At 43.0% G+C, this 22,674-nt stretch overlaps 1 protein-coding gene across 1 annotated transcript in view; it reads right to left on the bottom strand.

The window, feature by feature from the left end:
• The window catches only part of LOC132575555 (uncharacterized), a gene marked incomplete at its 5' end in the record, with an annotated part of 215,254 nt that overhangs the window by 186,202 nt on the left and 6,378 nt on the right, over nt 1-22,674 (bottom strand). The window contains 2 exons of the mRNA XM_060244362.1: nt 2,307-2,375; nt 9,254-9,355. Coding sequence (XP_060100345.1) covers nt 2,307-2,375; nt 9,254-9,355 — 171 coding nt within the window. The remainder of the gene's footprint in view (nt 1-2,306; nt 2,376-9,253; nt 9,356-22,674) is intronic.

A 22,674-nucleotide genomic window follows, 5' to 3' on the forward strand; every position in this document is an offset into this window, starting at 1 on the left:
AGATTATGTCTGCAGAAGGACTTCCTTCTACATCTGCTGAGATCAAAATGCTGCTCCGGGGAGGTGGGTGGAGGCTGTGTGCAGGAACAGCCTGGGAGGAGTCAGAGATTTGCTATAGGATCAGTGAAAATCCCCCCTTCAGTTCATAAAACCGATGATCCAAGCTTCTGTTAATTTAGGGGGAGGTATTTGTGAGTTTCCTGCATACAGAAGTCTTCTTGGCAACATGGAGGCATGGAGAGAAAAGGGTAAAGGTCAAAAGCAGGGGTGGTCAAATTTGCTTAACGTAAGAGCCACATAGAATAAACGACAGATGTTTGAGAGCTGCAAGACATGGACGTCAGATGTTTGAGAGCCACAAGACAAGGGAGGAAGGGAAGGAGGAAGATAAAATGGGGAAAGGGGAGGGAGGGAAGGAAGGGAAATAGATGGGGGAGAGAGGGAGAGGTGGAAATGAAGTAACTTTAAATGCCTTCTTCAAGCTGTTGACTGGCTTGGCTTGGAGAAGTGATTTAAAGAGACAAATGCCTTCTCCGACCCAGCCAACGGGGTGGTGGGAGTTTCAAGATCCACACAATATGTGTGAAAGAGCCGCATGTGGCTCCTGAGCCACAGTTTGGCTACCTCTGGTCTAAAGATAACACCTTTTCTCACTGACTACTTTTATAGAAAACTGCAAGTCTCCTGACTTTCTCAACCAATCATTGGACAGTGTCCATGGAACCTTCCAGGTGAGAGCAAGTTTCCCCCTCCAATACCAGATCCACAGCTGAACTGTGGCCTAGATGGATGGCCTTGCGGAATATCTGCCACTGTGTGAGTTGCTCAGCACCTGAAGTAAATCTGATAAATATGTAGAACAGTGAAGTAACTTGAGGAACAATGTAGATTCGGCTGGAACAGATTAGAAGATTCTCTTAAGAAGCTCTCTGTCTTGACAGGTTTTCCTTCAGCATTTTTTTACAATGGTAAGCCAAGCAGAATGTATTAAAATTTGGCTCAAAGCAGCACCCCAAGCTTAGCAGACAAACTGAAAGATTGCCTACCTCTGTTACTCTCTGGAATTGGAAGCTTTTCTGAGCTATGGCATGTGACTTAACTCAAGGACTTGAGCTACCCAGAACTTTAAAATCAGTGTCTACGGCCTTTTAGTGTCTTGAATTTGGATCTCAGCCAAAATGTTAAGGGTCACTCAAAAGCCCATGCAAAAACAGAAGCTCAACAATAGAATTCAATATAATTATATTGGTTTAGCTCAGTCTTACTACATATTGGGCGTTTTCGCACTGACCTTAATCGGCAGCGACGCCCCTCTTCGGCGCACAGGATCTGCCCGGATTTCGCACCAATTGCTGCGGAGCACCTGGAAGAGCCAGAAAGTCCCGCGGCTTTTGCGGCGCAAATGGAAACCGCCAAAAACCAGTTTCCATTTGCGCCGCAAAAGCCGCGGGACTTTCCGGCTCTTCCGGGTGCTCCACAGCAATTGGTGCGAAATCCGGGCAGATCCTGCGCGCTGAAGGGGGGCGTCGCTGCCGATTAAGGTCAGTGCGAAAACGCCCATTGATTATTTTTCACACTGGTACTATCAGCAATGGGTGGCTGCAATCTGTGGATATCTAAATCCACAAATCTGGGGCATGTGGAGGCTAAACAGATTTTTCTGCCCTCTTGATTTGCAGAAAAATTAAAAAATTAAAAAACTACCCAAAGGTCATAAATACCCCCTAGAGTATAGTATTTATTTACTTATTTTATTCAAGCAGGGCTCAAGGTAGGTAACATTATAAAACATATTATAAAGTTAACATTATAAAACATATTATAAAGTTAACATTATAAAACATATTATAAAGTTAACATTATAAAACATATTATAAAGTTAACATTATAAAACATATTATAAAGTTAACATTATAAAACATATTATAAAGTTAACATTATAAAACATATTATAAAGTTAACATTATAAAACATATTATAAAGTTAAAACATAAGCAATTCCATGTACAGTAAATAGGATAAAACACAGAAACATATTTAAACTATTCAATAGCATGAAATCCCAGAGTGGGAGTGATTATCTCAAAATCTATTTGCTGGAAAGGAGAGGGGAGAAGGAGGAGAGGAAGAGGAGGCCAGTCTGAAATGCTCTGTATCCATCCCCCTCCTTTTTCAGATATTTCTGCAAATCTATGGAATTCCTAAAGGTTTTTTTTTTTAATCTTCCTTTTGTGTAAATAGGCCTGATCCATGGATTTAACAATCAACAGATATGGCTGGGATAGCTATTAGATATATAGTTTCACCTTGTGACTCCATCATGCTGTTCTCTTCATATAGGAAAGTCATCAGTTTCTCATAGATGAGTCTCTCATCTATAGGGATTAAAACAAGTAAAATAATTATAATACGTTGGAAGGTTTAAGACATATGAAGACACCTAAATGAGAGAAAACCAATTAGTTTTTTCATCTTGCTGTAAAATTATTGAAGCTATTGTCCAGTTATGAAAAAGGGCGATATCCCAAGCATATATACGATCTTAGCAGATATGTTGCCCTTTTCAGGGCTTTTTTGGTAGAAAAAGCTCAGCAGGAACTCATTGCCATACCCCCTGATGTAACAATTGTTTCACACAGGGTTTTTCGGTAGAAAAAGCTCAACAGGAACTCATTTGATTATTAGGCCACACTCCCTGACATCAAGCCAGCCGGAACTGCATTCCTTTGAGTCCTTGCTCAAAAAAAGCCCCGGTCGTTTTAAAAAAAGAATCAAATGATAGTAATTCGACTTATCAGGACAAGTAGCCATAGCTCTATAAAGAAACTTTGCTACTATTTCAGTTATTTCCAAATCAGCATTATCAAGAAGGAAAAGAACCTTCAAATCATCTGGGGTACCCCAATATGGGGTACAAGAGATCCCGGCGGGACGCCAAATAGAGAGAACACTGGAGAAGAACATGGGTGACAGTCTCAATACAATCCATTTTGCATGGACAGCACCTACTCAAATAGTAGTGCTATGTATCAGGTTTTACTATGTTGCTACCTTGTTTATATTTTGTAATCCTAATTTTATTCTGAATGCACTCTGTACTGTCCTAATCTGTAACTTGCCTGACCCTCTACTTTATATCTTTATATATGCCAATAAAGGCTTGTCTTGTGTATGTGATAGTAATTCTGTGTCAATGAGCAAATAATTCTAGCGACTGAATGGAGAACTGAGCCATTTTAATTGCTAAACAACTCACATGGACAGCCAAAAAAAGAAGGAAAGGAAATTAGGAAAGAGAAACATCAACATGGTAAGCAAATTGCTTCCATTGCTTAACTGACAAGTCATTAAGACTCAAATGCTGAAGGCTAAATAAGAGATTAAAAGTTCAATTTTCTTCCAGGCCAACACCCAGGTCAGACCCCACAACTATATTTAATATAAACTTTTATTTTTTTTTATTTATTTAATACTAAGTAGCAGTAAGGAATATAACCAAATTATTTACTAATAACTAGGGCAAAAGAAAAATGCAAATTTTCAAAACTTTTTAATGCATTTTAATAAAGTTGTTAAAAGGAAAAAATGCAAAAACAAAAAATTATTGAAAACTATTTTTAATCACCTGCCCAAAGATTATAAGGCAAAATGTGATCTGATATTATCTCTACCAAAATTACATTACCTCAACAGCCCCTTTTCAATTTTGAAATCCTCTTTTGACAGAAATTAATGTTGGTGGACATTTTTTAAACAAAAAAAAAGATATCTAATGGAGAAATATCAGTATTTGTATTAAACCAAACATCTTTTATTTCATTGCTTTCTTGAAGATATAATATTTCAATATGCATGGATCAAAAGATGCAAAATAATGTTTATTGTTGCTAACGTATAACTTTATTTATACTTTTAAAAATTTTCTCCTACCTCTTTTTTAATTGCGAAGTCTTTGATCAAGTTCTCAAAATTAATCAGGCATTTAACAAATTTGTGTCTATACTCAGCAGAGACAAGGCATCCAGCCTGTCTTGTCACCAATACTCCTTCAAAGCTGTGGAGTCTCGTGAGCAAAAAAATCTACTTCGTAAGCTACTGACATTAAAGTTGTGAGTTTCTGCGTAAATTAGTTTGCTCTGGGGCCATCCTTCCTGAGCTCAGATAAAAATGTGTGAGTTGGAGGCCAAAAAACTGGGAGCTAGCTCACACTAACTCAGCTTAGAGGGAACACTGCTTGCCACATAGTCGTCCCTGCTTCCAGAACCACCTGTCTCTGTGCTAATGGTTCCACTGCCTATCATTTCTTATGAACAGCCACAACAGAAGGAATGATTGAGAAAAATGTTTCATCTTCTAGGTGCCCCCCCCCCTTCCTTGGTGCCCTAAGCGTGTGCTTATTTTGCTTAATGGTTAAACCAAGGCTAGATGGGGAATAGAGACAGAGGATAAATCTTCACTCCTTCCCATGAACATACACAAATCAAATGGATGATGTACAAGAGATGAGTGACGAGGAGGATCAGATCATTTCTCTCTGTGAGAAAGAACCGCTGACTCAGAATTGCAGAAAAATTGCAAATATATACCCCGCCCTTCTCTCTGAATCAGAGACTCAGAGCGGCTTACAATCTCCTATGTCTTCTCCCCCAACAACAGACACCCTGTGAGGTGGGTGGGACTGAGAGGGCTCTCACAGCAGCTGCCCTTTCAAGGACAAGTCCTATGATAGCTATGGCTAACCCAAGGCCATTCCAGCAGCTGCAAGCGACTGCACCCCTTTGTCCCCCAAATTATTCCTCCCCTGTGGTTATTAGCACAATGTGGGAGACAACACGCACAACCACAACCACCCATGTATAAAGAAAGTGGGGGCGGGGAAGTATATTTTTTAAATCGACAAGACAAAATCAAAGTGTGATGCTTGGGAGACCTGAATCCTGCCCTATTCTGTATTTGTCTATGTTTGAATTTTTTTTTCCACCTACCTGGCTGGGGGGGAGGGCGGGGGGGGAGAGTGTTGAAAGAAGCCAAGCAGCAAGGGAAAGTGGGACAAGGCCACCGATGGCCCCCTGCAGAGCCAGACCTGCCACGAGGCAAACTAGGTGATTGCCTAGGGCGCTGGCCTTCTGGGCGTGCCAAATTGGGTGCCCCCATGTGACTCAGTGATGTTATCTGTGCGGGGTTAGGTGCCAGAAGTTAGCCTTGCCTAGGGTGCCAGACAGTCTAGGGCCAGCCCGGCTTTCCAGCCCTATACATAAACTGTTCTGTGACATGCTTGGGAAACTGAGAACATCATCACCTCGACTGGAGAGGGCTGCAATGAGGAGGAGGTACAGTTCTCACCACCAACCTCCAAGGAGTCGAAAGGCAGTGTGGTGGAAGGTACAGAAGGTAGAACATGAGCTACTTTCACAGAGGATTTGCCCTTCCTTCCTCTCTAGTTTGGTGTAGTGATTAAGTGTGCAAACTCTTATCTGGGAGAACCGGGTTTGATTCCCCATTCCTCCACTTGCTCCTGCTGGAATGGCCTTGGGTCAGCCATAGCTGTCGTAGGAGTTATCCTTGAAAGGGCAGCTTCTGTGAGAGCTCTCTTGGCCCCACTCACCTCACAGGGTGTCTGTTGTGGAGAGGGGGAAGGTAAAGGAGATTGTGGCTGTTCTGAGACTCTGAGAGAGTATAGGGAGGGATATAAATCCAAAATAATAATCATCATCCCCTGTCCACCACCACTGACTGCACTAGTTGACTCAGAACAGCCCCAAACTCAAGACTGAGTACGACTGCTTTTAATTCTGATTTTTTTTAAAAAAAAAAATCTGACAGAGAGGGGGAAGGTAAAGGAGATTGTGGCTGTTCTGAGACTCTGAGAGAGTATAGGGAGGGATATAAATCCAAAATAATAATCATCATCCCCTGTCCACCACCACTGACTGCACTAGTTGACTCAAAACAGCCCCAAACTCAAGACTGAGTACAACTGCTTTTAATTCTGATTTAAAAAAAAAAAAAATCTGACAGAAATTTTTAAAATAAACAACGTATGATCCAACACACTCCTTAATCCTATCTTTCTTTCTTTCCTTTCCCTGTAGATCCCTTCTGCACAGGATAAGAACAGTAACAATGCTTGAAGGTCTAGTCCCAGACATATAAATCTGAACTCACGTGTTGGAGAATATTAACACTCACCTTTGTTACATCAAATCAGTGCATTTCACAGGGAGAGGGAAAGAGGGAGGGGAGGGGGAAAGGACAAAAGAAAAGCATATCATAAGCTGTTTTTTTTTTTTTTAAGTGTGTGTTCTAGACACATCTTAGGCAAAGCTCTCTCATATCTGCTACATGGCCTCGCATTGAACAGAGCAGGTACGTTCAGAATGAAGAAAGCTTGTTGTGGTTCTGTAGATTTCAACCAATCTGAGGCTGGCTGCCATTACTGACATCTCTAGTAAACTGGAGATCCAAATGGCTTTCAAAGTGACTGTTGTGCCGGAGACACAGGAAGGGAAATGTGAAAAGACAGCCATTGAGACATGGCTCCTTGAGACACAGGAAGATCCAATATCAAACAAAAGAAACAAATCGGGTGGACTTTACTAAGAGCCCCTTGGCGCAGAGTGTTAAAGCTGCTAAGCTCTGCTCATGACTTGAGTTCAGTCCCCGGTGGAAGCTGGGTTCAGATAGCAAGCTCAAGGTTGACTCAGCCCTCCATCCTTCCGAGGTCGGTAAAATGACAATCCAGCTTGCTGGGGGGAAAGCGTAGATGACTGGTGAAGGCAATGGCAAACCACCCTGTAAAAAGTCTGCCATGAAAACGTTGTGAAAGCAATGTCACCCCAGAGTCGGAAACGACGGGTGCTTGCACAGGGGACCTTTCCTTTCCTTACTAAGGGCTTTTGTTTACTCCACACAACAACCCTTGGAAATGTTGAATATTCATCTTGTGCTACTCAGTCCCCTGCTCCAAAAGGGTTGGAGACAGACTTGAAAATATTTGACTAGGACAGAATTTTGATACTATTGTTGAAAAGTTTGAGGGTGTTTGGAGTGTGATTGACAGACAGTTAGTACTTTTTCACGTTTTCATTGTTAAGAAAGATTGTGACTTCTGAAAATCCATGTGCCATATAGCCATACAGTTTGGGGCTGAACCACAACTCTTAAGGTTGCCAGCTCTGGGTTGGAAAATAAGTGGAGATTTTTGGGGTGGAGCTTGGGGAGGGTGGGGTTTGGGGAGGAGTGGAACCTCAGTAGGGTATAATGCCAGAGACTCCACCTTCCAAAGCAGCCATTTTCTCCAGGAGAACTGAACTTGATCATCTGGAGATCAACCGTAATAGTGGGAGATCTCCAGGTGCCACCTGGAGTTTGGCAACTCTATGAAATTCCTTCCACCTTGAAAAATTATGTTATCTAAGAATAGATTTGGGGCCTCTATAAATTACAAAAGAGATGGGTATTTTTCAGTGTGATTTTCCATCACATTTTCCCGCAATGATAGAAAATACTGTCCAATTTGACGCATCTGCGTATAGTATATAGTATAGCATATAGTATAATGGCTACCAACAGGCACTAGGGTTCCCAAGTCCCCTGCGGTCTCCGGTGGGGGACTTTTTTTGCGTGTGCATTAAGCACGCGGTGCAATGACATCACCCAGAAGTGACATCATCACTCCAGTGACATTACTCACCAGTCACTCTAGGCATATCCAGGAAAACTCTATGGTTTTCTATACCCTATTGCAGGGGTGGCCAACGGTAGCTCTCCAGATGTTTTTTGCCTACAACTCCCATCAGCCCCAGCCAGCATGGCCAATGGCTGGGGCTGATGAGAGTTGTAGACAAAAAACATCTGGAGAGCTACCATTGGCCACCCCTGCCCTATTGTACCCTATTACTCTATACGCTATTGTACCATAGAGTTTGCCCTCCCAAATCGCTAGAGCGTCTGGGAAAACCATAGAGTTTCGCTGGAAATGCCTAGAGTACCCATGAGCAATGTCACCGGCGTGATGACGTCACTTCTAGGTGATGTCATCGAGGCAGCAACATTGGGGGAGGTTCCCCCTGCCAGCCCAATGTGGGCTGGTGGGTCGGGAGCCTCCAGGGTGGGAGAACTTCTGCCCGGCCTGGGGGCTTGGCAGCCCTAACAGGCATTATCTTTACTTGTGAGTCGTGTCCTTTTAATGAACCTGTGCGTTGTTATTTACTTATTTAAAACGTTATTATGCTGCTTCTCCAGGGAACCAGAGCTACAAAGACATTTCATCAACTACTGATTTTTATATATTCAACTGGAGGCCGCCATTTCTTTTTGTCATTCTTTCCTAAAGGCGAAAGGTGCAACTACCTGTCTATTTTCATCTGCAGGGCATTCTACAGAGGGTGCAGAAAAGAGGTCTGAGAACATCTTTTATCTTCCCGCTCTTTTATCATCCATCCCGATGAAGAGTTTCACTGAGCTTGAAAGCACGCACACTGTTTTGTGTTATGTTAGCTGGTCCTAATAAAACGTATTACATAGTATTTGTTTTTTGAATTTTTCTTTGGATTAATGCCACTACCTACAAACTCATACACATAACAGCATACCAGTCTGTGAACTCTTAGAGCACTTGTACTTATATCTATTCTTCTTCTTCTTCTTCTTCTCTCTCTCTCTCTCTTTAAATTTCAGTATTCAGAAAGAATGTCATCAGATTTCTCAATCAAGTTACAAAAAATAAGGGGGAAAGTGGAAAATGAAGATGGAGATTGTCCTTCTGACAATCCCCCCCCCCCAAAAAAGGAATGTAGACTAAAGTTAAATATACTCTCTCCCCCCCACCCACAGTAAACCTTGCTGTGAACCACACAGTTAACACACATTCTGTTCCATAATATCTTTATTCAAAGCCAGGCCTGCTAAAATTATACAATTTGCTATGCTAGCCTTCGCTGAGTATTTTGAACATTTTAATTAACTGGAATGCTTACGTGGACTTTTTTTTTTAACCTCAGACTACACTTGAGAAACTGTTACACAACCTGTAAACAAACTGCTAGAGTGACTCTAGCGCAGCCCCACTTTTATCTGTCTGCAAACACACCGTCCTTCCTCAAAGACTACCAAGGCTTCCCCATCACGTTTTGAGCAGCTAAGACTTATAATTTAAATTGTAAGCTGGATATTTAAATGGAACTGAATTTGTGATCTTTGTCACCTCATTTCCATGAATAGGAAAGAATATTCTGACACAAAAATTACATACTTAATTCCACCTCACCTTCTTCACTGACCTCCATCCCACACTGCCTTGGGTTTATTTCCTCATCCATCAGAGGGTCAAAGTAATTTCGGCTGCATTCATTTCCTGTGGAAAGTACATGAAGTAAGGGTCAGTGATTATTAGAAGCACATGAACCAAAATGTTAATTTTGAAATTCGACACCTGCACACAACTGGGGCATTTCTGCTACTACTTTATAAGATTTTTTTTAAAAAAAAAAACCCAAGTCTTCTAAACTGACTGGTTTCATAATTATCATCTAGGGAAAGGTCAGAAAAGGTAATTTTGGATACAAGTTCACTTTATGTTACTTGGTCTCTAAACCTAATGAGAAAATTCTTAAATGTAGATGATAGGCTGATAAAAAAAAAAAAACCCTTCAACCTAATCCTAAACCAAAATTATTCTTGAGACAGGCTCTGAAAGTGACTGTTAAGGAGATTGCGTTTCACAGGTGACCTCTTCATTTTTTTTTAACAGTTTCAAGTTTCACCAGTGAGCTTTCAACATCTGGTGCATCTTTAATACCATTGTCAACCATGGAAGTGTTTAATTACAGAGGAGACGCTGCAAATGCTGCCTCATTAATCTGAACAGCAATTGTATTAACTTGGGCTCGGCACCCGCACCATGGTTTTGATGGAATAAAAACACTAATTTAGCAGTTTCAATTTCCAAAGATAGCTGGCATCTAGTTCCCCAGGAACTAATCACATTTCTAAAAGAAAAAGGAAATACATTAAACTGAGCAAGTCATGTGCTGTACAAAGTTGCCATCAACTGGCATCATAGGAGCTAAACGGGTTGGTTTATTCTAGTTTTCTACTGGGGCTTCTTATGTCTTGCTTGGCCCCTTAGTGATGTGCCTGATTTCCAGTTACTGACACGGGCCTCCACTATTTTTCAGAGCTGCTGGATGAAAAGAGATGGATTATTACAGTATAAATCTCTGGGAAACTAGCAGTCAGCAGCTCTCTGTGTAGTGATAATCCCATGAAAAGAACTGGATTGAGGCCTCCTCCTTTGCTGTTGGGCTTCCTTACCAAACCATGTCTTGTCCATACCAGTGAAGGAAACCCCCATTATACGGGGACACCAGCCTCCAGGTGGGGCCTGGGGATCTCCCAGAATTACAGCTCATCTCCAAACTACAAAGATCTTTTACCCTGGAGAAAATAAATGCTTTGAAGGGTGGACTCTACAGCATTGTACCCCACTGAGGTCCCTGTCCTCCACCCCAAATCTCCAGGAATTTTCCAAACTGAAGCCAGCAACCCTATAACCCCTGGCAGTCCTCAGATTCAGCCGGAGCTCATAGGAAGGCTGCTCATGAACCTTTCTGAGAGTTCCCCCTCCTCCTCCCCACCTACCTTGTCCATTGAATAGCAGCTGCATAACAATCCCTGGATAAGGAGTGTGGGCAGCCAGCCACCAGGGGCTTTGCCATGCCCCCAGCAGACCTCATTGACCCATGGAGAAGCCCACACCACCCTCTCTCCACTTCTTATGTGATTTTGGCTGGCGAATGGCTTGCTGGCCTTTTGACTAAGGTGGCGGCAGCTCAGGAGAGCCCAAGGCAAGTGAGGCCTGCTTGGGCTGGCTGGATCTCTAGCCAGCCCAAGCAGGCCCTGCTCGCCCATGGCTCTCCTTTCTTGCATCGGGTTGCTTTTGGCTGGGGGGCGGGGTGGCATATGCTATTGAGTTATGCTAATGAGCTCCGCCAGTTATTTTTCTACAAAAAGGATCCCTGTCCCCTGGTACCCAGTGGCCGGGGGGATCTGGCAACCCTACCCATTAGCAAAGATGAGACATCAAAATTTTACTGGACTACTGATGTAATGTTAGCAGCAGTGATCTTGGAACAGTAATAAAATATGTACTAGAACGTCCTGCACTGATGGCAGTGACATGTCCACGAAGAACTGTAATAACTGAATCCATGCAAAGTGCCTTTGTAAAATAGAGTTAGTTTTTGTCACCTATCCTATCTATTGCTTGCACTACTTGCAGGGGTGGAATTCTAGCAGGAGCTCCTTTGCATATTAGGCCACACACCCCTGATGTAGCGAATCCTCCAAGAGCTTACAAAAAGTAGCCTTGTAAGCTCTTAGAGGATTGGCTACATCAGGGGTGTGTGGCCTAATATGCAAAGGAGCCCCTGCTAGAATTCTACCCCTGACTACTTGTGAACATAACCCACAGCAAATGTAAGTTATTTGGGGCAGAAATATATCATTTGGCTCCATATTACTAATCTATAAAATATAAAATGTCCTGACCTGGACAGTCCAGGCTGGTTTTGTCATATCTCGGAAGCTAAGCAGGATTGGCCTTGGCTAATATTAGGATGGGAGAACTCCAAGGAATACCAGGGCTATGACATGGAGGCAAGCAATAGTAAACCACCTCTGAACATCTCTAACCTTGAAAACCCCTATGGGGTTGCCATAAGTCCATTATGACTTGATGGCACATTCCACCACCGCCAAAAAAAATCAAATATGATGTTTAGCTAGCCTGATCTTGCCATTGGGAGCCAGTTTGGTGTAGTGGTTAAGTGTGTGGACTCTTATCTGAGAGAACTGGGTTTGATTCCTCCGCATGGAACTGCTGGAGTGACTCTGGGTCAGTCATAACACTGTCAGGGCTGTTCTTTCAAGAGCAGTTTCTGTCAGAGCTCTCTCAGCTCCACCTACCTCATGATGTGTCTGTTGTGGGGAGAGAAAGAGAAAGGAGATTGTAAGCCACTCAGACTCCTTTGGGTAGTGAAGGGCAGGATATAAATCCAATCTCTTCTTCAGATCTCAGAAGCTAAGCAGAGTTGGCCCTGGCTAATATTGGGATTGGAGATCTCCAAGGAATATCAGGGTAATGAGGAGGAGGCAAGTAATGTCTCTTGCTTGAAAACCCAACGGGGTCAGCTGTGACTTGATGCCACTGTCAACCACCTTTATAACTATTACTAAGAAAAGGCTTCCTATGCATTAAAGCACTTCTTAGAATACAACTTGCTGAAAAGCTTGGTTTCAAAACAGAAGAGTTGGGATAGCCGTTTCTAGCATGCCACTATAACAGAAGGGTAAAAAAAAAATAATAAATTAAAAAAGCATACACTGGTGAAACATAAGGCTAGAATAACAGACACACTGCAGCAATCCACAGTATATTTGTTTTAGGTTTAAAAAAAAAAAAGTAATCCAAGCAGCAACTCCTTTTCGGAGACTAAATGAAACTTTGATATGAAACTAGGTTTAATTTAGATTTCTGAACTGGCACACTTTGACTGTCAGTCTCTGTTCCTTCCATGCAGTAAGTACAAGACCTGAAAATTTGCTTTACCTTGAGGTCTCAATAAAGAAAAAATAAATGAGTTTCATTTTTGTTACTTTATCTGTCAACAACTACTAGGCTGGTATGAATCTTGGCAGTATGTAATCAAAGTCTTATGTACCGCAATAACGGAGCTGGTCTACCTTATTCAGCGTAATTGTTTTCCTCTAGCGCAGGGCTCAGTGAGAACATGCTCTCTTTCATATGTTGGGAGCATAATTCACTTGGGTGTTAAAAAGGAAAAATGGTGCTGGGTATCTCTCCCTGGATCCGTCAAGAGTCGTAAAATCTAAGATACTAAAAAGGTGCTTGCATATATATAAAACTCTTCTGATAGGCATGGGAGAAGAAGAAGAATTGCAGATTTATACCCCACCTTTCTCTCTGAATCAGAGACTCAGAGTGGCTTACAATCTCCTTTATTTTCCTCTCCCACAACAGACACCCTGTGAGTTGGATGGGGTTGAGAGGATTCTCACAGTAGCTGCCTTTTCAAGGACAACTTCTACGAGAGCTATGGCTAACCCAAGGCCATTCCAGCAGCTGCAAGTGGAGGAGTGGGGAATCAAACCCGGTTCTCCCAGACAAAAGTCTGCACATTTAACCACCACACCAAACTGGCTCTCCATCATGGTCCATCATCGTGCATCGGGGCACGCAGGAGCTGAGTCCAGAAGCACCTTAAAGACCAATACAATTTTTTTTGGGGGGGGGGCATAAGATTTGGAGAGTCAAAGTTCCTTCATCAGATGTTTAACCTATCTTACAAAGCTTTTCTTTGTTTCTGTTGTGGTCAGGACTTTTTTTTTTTTGTAGCGGGAGCTCCTTTGCATATTAGGCCACACCCCCGATGCAGCCAATTCTGCTGGAGCTTACAGTAGGGCTTGTAAAAAGAGTCCTGGAAGCCCTTGGAGGGTTGGCTACATCAGAGGGTGTGGCCTAATATGGAAGGAGTTCCTAATATGAAAGGGGAGGGACGGTGGCTCAGTGGTAGAGCGTCTGCTTGCTAAGCAGGTCCCAGGTTCAATCCCTGGCAACTCCAACTAAAAAGGGTCCAAACAAGTAGGTGTGAAAAACCTCAGCTTGAGTCCCTGGAGAGCCACTGCCAGTCTGAGCAGACAATACTGACTTTGATGGACCGAGGGTCTGATTCAGTATAAGACAGCTTCATATGTTCATATTTGTTCCTGCCACAAAAAAAGCCCTAGATTTGCTTTCAGATTCACAGCTGACTTATGAAGACCCTATAGGGCTTTCAGGGAAAGAGACTTCCAGAGGTGTTTTTCCCCCCCCATTTCCTGCCTCTGCATCCACATCCCTCACCCAAATGCTAGTCAGGGCCAAACTTTTGTTTCTGAGACCTCTGCTATCCAGATCAGGTATATTGCAAAGTAGGATTTTCCAAATGAATCTGATTTAAAATGGCATACAAGCACCACCATTTGTAATAGGCTTGCCAATCCCCAGTTGGGGGCGGGGGATCCCCTGGTTTGGAGGCCCTCCCCCACATCAGGGTTATCAGAAAACAGGGGGGATGTCTGCTGGGCACTCAATTATACCCTATGTAGATTGATTCCCATAGGGTATAATGGGAGAATTGACCTGTGGGTATCTGGGGCTCCAGAGGAGCTGGTTTTTTGAGGTAGAGGCACCATACTTTCAGCATAGCATCTGGTGCCTCTCCTTAAAAGACTCACCAAGTTTCAAAAAGATTGGACCAGGGGGTGCCCCATCCTCCATTATTTTCATTGGCGGGAAGGCATTTAAAAGGAGTATGGTCCTTTTAAATGTGATTGCCAGAACTCCTTTTAGAGTTCAGTTATGCTTGTCACACCCTTGCTCCTGGCTGCACCCCCAAAGTCTCCTGGCTCCACCCCCAAAGTCCCCAGATATTTCTTGAGTCGGACCTGGCAACCCTAACTTGAATTAGGAACACAGTACATGAGGAGAAGAGGATTAAGTCTTCCCCTGTGCCATTTCCCTGACTTAAAACAGCCCTGGGGAGTCACTATTTGCTCCAATGGGGAAAATTACATATAAACATTTGGTAAATGTGTAGTCCCCAGTGGAGGCCTAAGCCCGCTCTCCCCATGCACTGTGGACCTGGTCTGCATTGAGTCCTTGTATAAAAGGAAATCACATTTCACCTGGGAGCTCCAAGCACATGTCTGCTTGACAATGTGATTTTTTAGGCCCTGCATACAAATCACAGAGTACCTGCACATATTTGTGACGAGATGGGAATGCTTCTATAGCTGGCGGAAATGTACAGCTTTTAGGCTGGCTTTGGCTGTAGCATTTTTAGAGATCGACCACATATTACGTATTCATTGCAAAAGGTCTGCCTTCTTTAGAGAATTGGTGGTGTAGAGTGGAATTATTCATTTGTTGATTACTTCCTCAGAATTCTAAATGCAGTATTTGCATTACATCGCCACCAACCCATTTGCAAATTCATGAATAGATCAGAATCTTTTTAAATGACACACATGCATACACCATTAAAATAAACGTTAATACTCTGTTAACACAGTACAGAAGCATAGCTCAGCAGCTTGAGGAAACCTTGCAAATGTTTCCTTTGATTCAGAACAATTTGGAACTCTTGGAGTTACTTTGATGGCTTGGAGGAAACCCAGAATCTCCAGCTGAAATGTGCTCAAAATGAAGCCATTTTGGTCTGACTTCAAATCATTTATAATAGGGTGGCCAGCCCCCTCCCCCGACTCAGGCCACTGGTGGGGATGGTGGGGTAAGGTTGCCAGATCCAGGTTGGGAAACTCCTGGAAACCAGTGTGGTGCAATGCCAAAGACTCTACCCTGCAAAACATCCATTTTGTCCAGGGGAACTGATCTCTGTAATCTGCAGATGAGCTAGGGCTGCCAAGCCCCCAGTCCAGGCGGGGAATCCCCCACCCGGGAGGTTCCCAACCCGCCAGCCCACATTGGGCCGGCGGGGGGAACCTCCCCCTACATCGCTGGTCCAATGACATCACCCAGCAGTGACATCATCAAAATGGCAGCGCCCATGCGGGGCAGCTCAAGGTGTTTCTGGGAAAATTCTATGGTTTTCCCAGACGCCCTAGCCATTTGGGAGAGAAAACTCTATGGTACAATAAGTACAAAACCATAGAGTTTTGTACAATAAGTACAAAACCATAGAGTACAATACAAAACCATAGAGTTTTCCTGGAAACTCCTAGAGCGGCCCCGGATGGCGCCACCATTTTGATGACATCACTTCTGGGTGACGTCATCACAAAGCGTGCACGAAAGTCCCCCGCTATGGGAAGCTGGGGACTTGGCAACCCTAAGATGAGCTGTGATTCCAGGGGATCCCCATGTCCCATCCGGAGGCTGGCATCCCTAGGGGATGTCTTCTAAGTATATATGAAAGCTTAGTCTATCACTATTTTCTTACATGGAACAGAAAGCTGTAGGGCTCTTTTGATTTATGATGGATGAAATTCTGGTCTCCATTTTCCATCTGCTACAATAGTCAACTTTTATCTAACTGTTGAGCTTGAAGCCTAAAATGGATAAAGGGGTCAGAAGTTGAGCATTGTTTCTACCCATCTTATTGAATCAGAAATTGCTTCTCTACACATGCGCAGTCAGTGCAAAGAAATATAAGTGAAGTGTGAACATATGTAAAATTGGCGTGGCAAAGGTCCAGTAAGGAAACTTCTTATCTATGCAGGCATCAAGCTGTCAAGAAAGTTATGAAATCTTTTTCCTCAGATATTTTCTATGCAAATCAGAAGAGGCTGTTGTCCAGGATGCTTTAAATATATAGTACATTTAATGTAAATACAATATAAATACACAATAGTTATTGTCTCAGTGCAGAATGTCAGTATAGATGACTTATGGGGATGTTTTCCATTCTTGAGTCAACTCACCTATCAACAAAGTGAAGGATCCTCTTTGCATGGTTCATTAGGTGCAGGGGGATTCATTAGGTCGAACATATGAAGCTGCCTTATACTGAATCAGACCCTCTTTGGTCCATCAAAGTCAGTATTGTCTACTCAGACTGGCAACGGCTCTCCAGGGTCTCAAGCGGAGGTTTTTCATGCCTATTTGCCTGGACCCCTTTTAGTTGGAGATGCCGAGGATTGAACCTGGGACCTTCTGCTTACCAAGCAGATGCTCTACCACTGAGCCACCATCCCTCCCCAACTCTAACTCAAGATCGAATCTTCTTGGAGCCTACTGATTTAGTCCTGATTTATACCATTAAACATTAATTAGCCACAGTATATTGTTGAAACTCTCTGCCTGGGGCAGTGATGCTCTATATTCTTGGTGTTTGTGGGGCGGGAGCAACAGTGGGAGGGCTTCTAGTGTCCTGGCCCCACTGATGGACCTCCTGATGGCACCTGGGGGTTGTTTTTGGCCACTGTGTGCCACAGAGTGTTGGACTGCATAGGCCATTGGCCTGATCCAACATGACTTCTCTTATGTTCTTAATCAAAACCAGATTTTAACTTCGTTTAAACATCTAGGCACATTTCACAGAGAATAAAGACTGAGTAAAACCATTTCTCTAAGAAGTATTACAAGAGGTGAAGGCCTTTGGAACAAGTATTTCTGCATATTTATGTTTTAACTATTGTTTTAACTATTGTCGTGTTTTTATGCTGTGAGCTGCCCTGAGCCTGCTTTGGCTGGGAGGGCGGGATACAAATCAAATCAAATCAATCAATAAATGAATATTTAGCACAGTATTTTATATTTTTATGACATATGCTTATTTGTACTTTATTACAGATCTTTTAAAAGGTAAACTTTACAACAAAAAAGAATAGGAGTAACATGCATAGGAAATCAGCAATGTATTCCTAATCAGAGCTATGCAGGGCTTTTTTTGAGCAAGAACTCACAGGGAATACAGTTCCAGCTGGCTCAGTGTCAGGGGGTGTGGCCTGATATGCAAATGAGTCCCTGCTGAACCTTTTCTATTTAAAAGCCCTGTGCAAAACAAAGGAGACATCAGAAGGTGTGGCCTAATATGCAAATAAGTTCCTGCTGGGCTTTTTCTACCAAAAAAAGAGTCCTGAAGCTATGCCCTTCTAAGCCCACTGACATCAATGGAATTAAAAGAGTGTAATGTAGTTTAGGATTGCACTACAAATTACGTTAGATTTATATTATGTTAGATTTATGCTCCGCTTATTCTACAAGGACTCAAGGTGGCTAACAACATAAAATAAACAATATTAAAACAGTAAAGCACTAAAACAATCAGATAAAATCACAACGGTGCTACTTCATCTATTCAGGCAGGATCATATAATATTTTCCTTTCTCCAAAGTATTCAGATCCTAAGCAGTTGGTACTAATGTGAGATAGATCCAGGTGAGGTGGCAGCCCTCGCCCATTTAGATCCCATATGCCATCTGGAAAAATTCAGTCTTGCAGACCCAGTGGAACTGCGATAAGTCCTGCAGGGCCCTGATGGCTTCTGGGAGGGTGTTCCAGATTATTGGGGCTGCCATCGAGAAGGCTCTTGTTCTGGTGAAATTTAGCCTAGCCTCTTTTAGCCCAGGGACAACCAAAAACATTTGCGAACTTGAAAGTGCTCTTTGGGGAACATGCGGGGCAAGGCGGTCCCGCAGATAGATAGGTGCTAGTCCATATAGGGCTTTGAAGGTTAATACCAGGACCTTGAAACGGATTCAGTACGCAACAGGCAGCCAGTGCAGCGCTCTCAGCACAGGCTGAATGTGCTCCTGCCGGGGAAGCCCCATCAAAATAGCCTTTTCCACGGAAAGGTCACATGTCATGGATAAGGATTCAGATATTGCTTTTGACCTGACATGTTAGCTTTCCATTTGCAGGGAAATTTTGATATGATGGTTCTTTTAGACAAGTTATCTCCTACGTGCATTCAGACCGTGGTACAATCTCATCTGTGGTACAATCTCATCTCGGCTGCATTGAACTGGCAATTTGAGCAGCACCGAATAAATGAATGCCAACACACAAGCAAAGAGTCTGTCCCCCCTCAATCTGGTTTGCTTCAAAATTCCTGTCCTGTCTATGTGTTCAGCACACCTATTCTCTTCTGGCATCCCTCCTTGGAAAATGGACGGCATCTGCTGCTCTTTGTGCAATTAATGCTCCTTGCACAGCATAGGCCTATTGGCAATTCTTTTTACTGCAGTCAGCAGAGGGCATTGTGCCAGTGGAAGACCTGGTTTCCTGGGGAAATACTACAGGTTTCACTGTATGCAAAAATAGTAACCGGTGTTAATAGAACCCATTAATGAAGAGACTAGATGATGCCATTTTTAGGAAACAGGTTTGCTATCAAAATTTAAAGTCATAGGAAAATTCTTAGAATGCAGCATTCGGCAGATGGGGGCAGCAGCTTGGTGCCATTTTGAAATCTATCATTTTACCGACAGTGGAACAGATATTTAAGCTGAATCAATTTACAGTGTGGGGGGGGTTTCCCTTGGGGAGGTGTGTTACACTGTGTGCCTGAGAATTTCTACTAGAATTTTTTTTTTAGCTAAAATGCAGGATGGAAGGCTTCGCTCAAGCACTTCCTCAGTAGGAATAAAAATCAAAGCTGTCTAGATGCGAGGGGAAAAAAATTGCTTCTGTATAGCCAATGTAACATTTGCTTTTGAAGAATGAGGTTGAACAGAGACTGTGTATATAAGGACTGGATGTTAAACAAACAACAGCTTTATTTGCAATATGTTTAATGGAAAAGTGTAGGTCCACTAATGAAGTGGTTCATTTATTTCTATTTATATCTCACCCTTCCCATAAGGGGGCTCACGGTGGATCGCAATAAGAATTACAAAACCATTAAAAACAGTTATACCAAATAAATAATTAAAATAATTAAAAGACAGGTACTTCAAAACATTTATAAAATTTAACAATCCCAAATAGCTGGAAGCAACTAGGCCATAACAAAAAAAAAACCCACTAATGATCTTATTGATTAACAGTAAAATAATCAACAGTAAAGATCTTATTAATGTGGACAGTGTGCAAGTTGAATTACAGGTTGATCACATTTTTAAATATCTAACGACAAGCCTGGGATCCTAAGCTCCAATACAAAACCTAGGGGATAAGGATGGGGCCATTTTAAAAAGGGAGCAATACGTGAGTATAGACATGAATTACTCTCTCTTTTAAGGATGAGAGCCAGTTTAGTGTAGTGGTTAACTGCGCTGACCCTTATCTGGGAGAACCGGGTTTGATTCCCCACTCCTCCACTTGCAGCTGCTGAAATGGCTTTGGGTCAGCCATAGCTTTCGTAGGAGTTGTCCTTGAAAGGGCAGCTGCTGTAAGAGCTCTCTTAGCCTCACCCACCTCACAGGGTGTCTGTTGGAGGGCGGGGAAGGTAAAGGAGATTGTGACTGCTCTGAGATTCACAGTATAGAGCAGGATATAAATCCAATATCTTCTATCTACTTCTTTACAGAGAGGTAACAATTTTAAATAAGCTTCCCAAAGATGGAGTGGCTCATCCACCGTACTTGAACTGTTTAGGAACTTTGGGGGAAATGGCTCTTCTCACACCAGTTCTGAATGCCAGATCGTGTGATCTGCTATCTGGATTCAAATATGACCACCTTTTCTTTTAACCCATATTATACCACAACTCAATCCAACCGCAATCGACTCAAACCTGTGTGGTGTAGTGGTTAGGAGCAGCAGACTTTAATCTGGAGAACAGGGTTTGATTCCCCACTCCTTCTCCAAATGAAGCCCGTTGAGCCTCGGACCAGTCACAGTTCTCTAGGGATGATCTATATCCTCCCATGTATTTCCTATGAGAGTTTACTGAGATTGTCGGGGGGGGGGACCTATTTTCAATTCCAGGGTGATTTCTGCACACAAGCACAGGATGTTGTAATGGGGAGCGGCTTTGCTCCTTCCATAGCAAATCAGTTCATGGCCAGTTTAGAAACAGAAGAAAAAATTATAATCCCAATGAAAACCCTTTTTTAATTACATTGATTACATTGATGATTTGTTTGTTGTTTTTAAACAGGAGTGTCAAACTCATTTGTTATGAGGGCTGGATCTGACATAAAAGAGACCTTGTGGGGCCAGGCCATGTCTGGTTGGGTTGAGCCATGTCGGGCTGGGCCATGTGTGTACCTATTTAGGTAGCAGAGATATAAATTTTATAAAGAACACAGGCAAACACAAATATATATATTTTAAAAAATCTTAAAACATTAGCACTCATCTTGTCATTAGATATTTTTAAAAGTGCTTTCTTTGTATTTCTCCCATGGGATCCAGGGAACTGGACAAAGGAAGCTCTGGCTCTTTCCTTTCTTCCCCAGGGACTTGGGGGGGGGGAGCCTCAGTCAATAGAAGGAAGAGAAGCTTGGCTCAGTAGCTCTGCTGTGCGATTGAGAGAGCCTGGCAAGGCAAGCTATTCTTCCCCAAGGAAGGAGCCTCAGCCAATGGAGAAAACAGAGGTTTTGTTCTGTAGTTCTTGTACAATTGAGCAAGCCTTGCAAAGCAAGCTGTTATGCAGAAGGAAGCAAGATAGAGTGAGAAGGAAGCAAATGACAGCCAGTTGCTCGAAGGCCTGATATGAGCCCTCCAGGGGCCTGATTCAGGCCCCGAACTGCATGTTTGACACCCCTGCTTTTAAAGGTGAAGAGAATATTCAGCCATTTTGGGAATTGATGAATTTGTTTCATCCAAAAATTAAATTTTTGACTAACTTTGATAAGTGATTCATGGTGTTATTGGATATGCTAATCTACAAATCATAGAATCATAGATTTGGAAGGAACCCCCAGGGTCATCTAGTTCAATCCCCTGCACAATGCAGGAAATTGACAAATACCTCCCCCCCACACACACACAGATACATCCCCAGTGACCCCTGCTCCATACCCAGAAGATGGCAAAAACATCCAGGATCACTTGCCAAACTGGCCTGGAGAAAAATATCTGACTGCCCCCAAGCGTCAACCAGCACTTCTCTGGGCATGCAAGAAGGGGACACAAGAGCCAAGCACCTATGCAACCCCTCCCATCCTCCCTCCCATAATTCCCCAATTCACAGAATCAACATTGCTGTCATATGGCCATCTAGCCTCTGTTTAAAAACCTCCAAGGAAGGAGAGCCCAACACCTCCCGAGAAGGCCTGTTCCACTGAGGAATCACTCTGTCAGGAAGTTCTTCCTAATGTTTAGCAGGAAGATCTTTTGATTTAATTTCAACTCATTGGTTCTGTTCTGACTTTGATAAGTGTTTCATGGTATTATTCATCAGAAACTCATTGGTGTCTGTTCTGGAACAACAGAAAACAATTCTGCACCATCCTCTATATGACAGCCCTTCAAGTACTTGAAGATGGAGATAATATCACTTCTCAGTCATCTCCTCTCCTGGCTAAACATACACAGCTCCTTCAACTTTCCTCATGAGACGTGGTCTCCAGACCCCTCACCATCTTCATTGCCCTCCTCTGGACACGTTCAGTTTGTCTATGTCCTTCTTAAACTGTGGTGCCCAAAACTGAGCACATCATAGCATCCAATCCCTCTCCCCAAAGTACCCTCCAACTTTCAAAAAGATTGGATCAGGGGGTCCAAATCTATGAACCCCCCAAATAGGTGCCCCTATCCTTCATTATTCCCAATGGAGGAAGGCATTTAAAAGGTCCCTTAAAAGGTGGCCAGAACTCCCTTTGGAGTTCAATTATGGTTGTCACAGCCTTGCTCTTGGTTCCACTCCCAAAGTCTCCTGGCTCCACCCCAAAGTCCCCAGGTATTTATTGAATTGGACTTTGCAACCTTAGAACAGCTAGTACATGCCTCCATGGGAGCTGGGACCAATTACAAAAAAAGTTAGAAGGTTTGAAGCCAAGCATCCTCCTCTGACTGAGGCCATTGTTTCTATATTCAGACACAAAGGTAATGCCTCCTGGGTTCTTCTGAAGCATCTACTGATTCCGCGAGGTGTGACTCTTTACCTTAAGGAAACAGAAACTTTGGGAAACAAGCAAGAGGATGGGCACCAGAAACACATTGGCAGGTACCATAGCCCCGCAGGCACTATGTCAGGGAT

The sequence above is a fragment of the Heteronotia binoei genome, chromosome 7 (assembly GCF_032191835.1).
Source record: "Heteronotia binoei isolate CCM8104 ecotype False Entrance Well chromosome 7, APGP_CSIRO_Hbin_v1, whole genome shotgun sequence".
Lineage (NCBI taxonomy): Eukaryota > Metazoa > Chordata > Lepidosauria > Squamata > Gekkonidae > Heteronotia > Heteronotia binoei.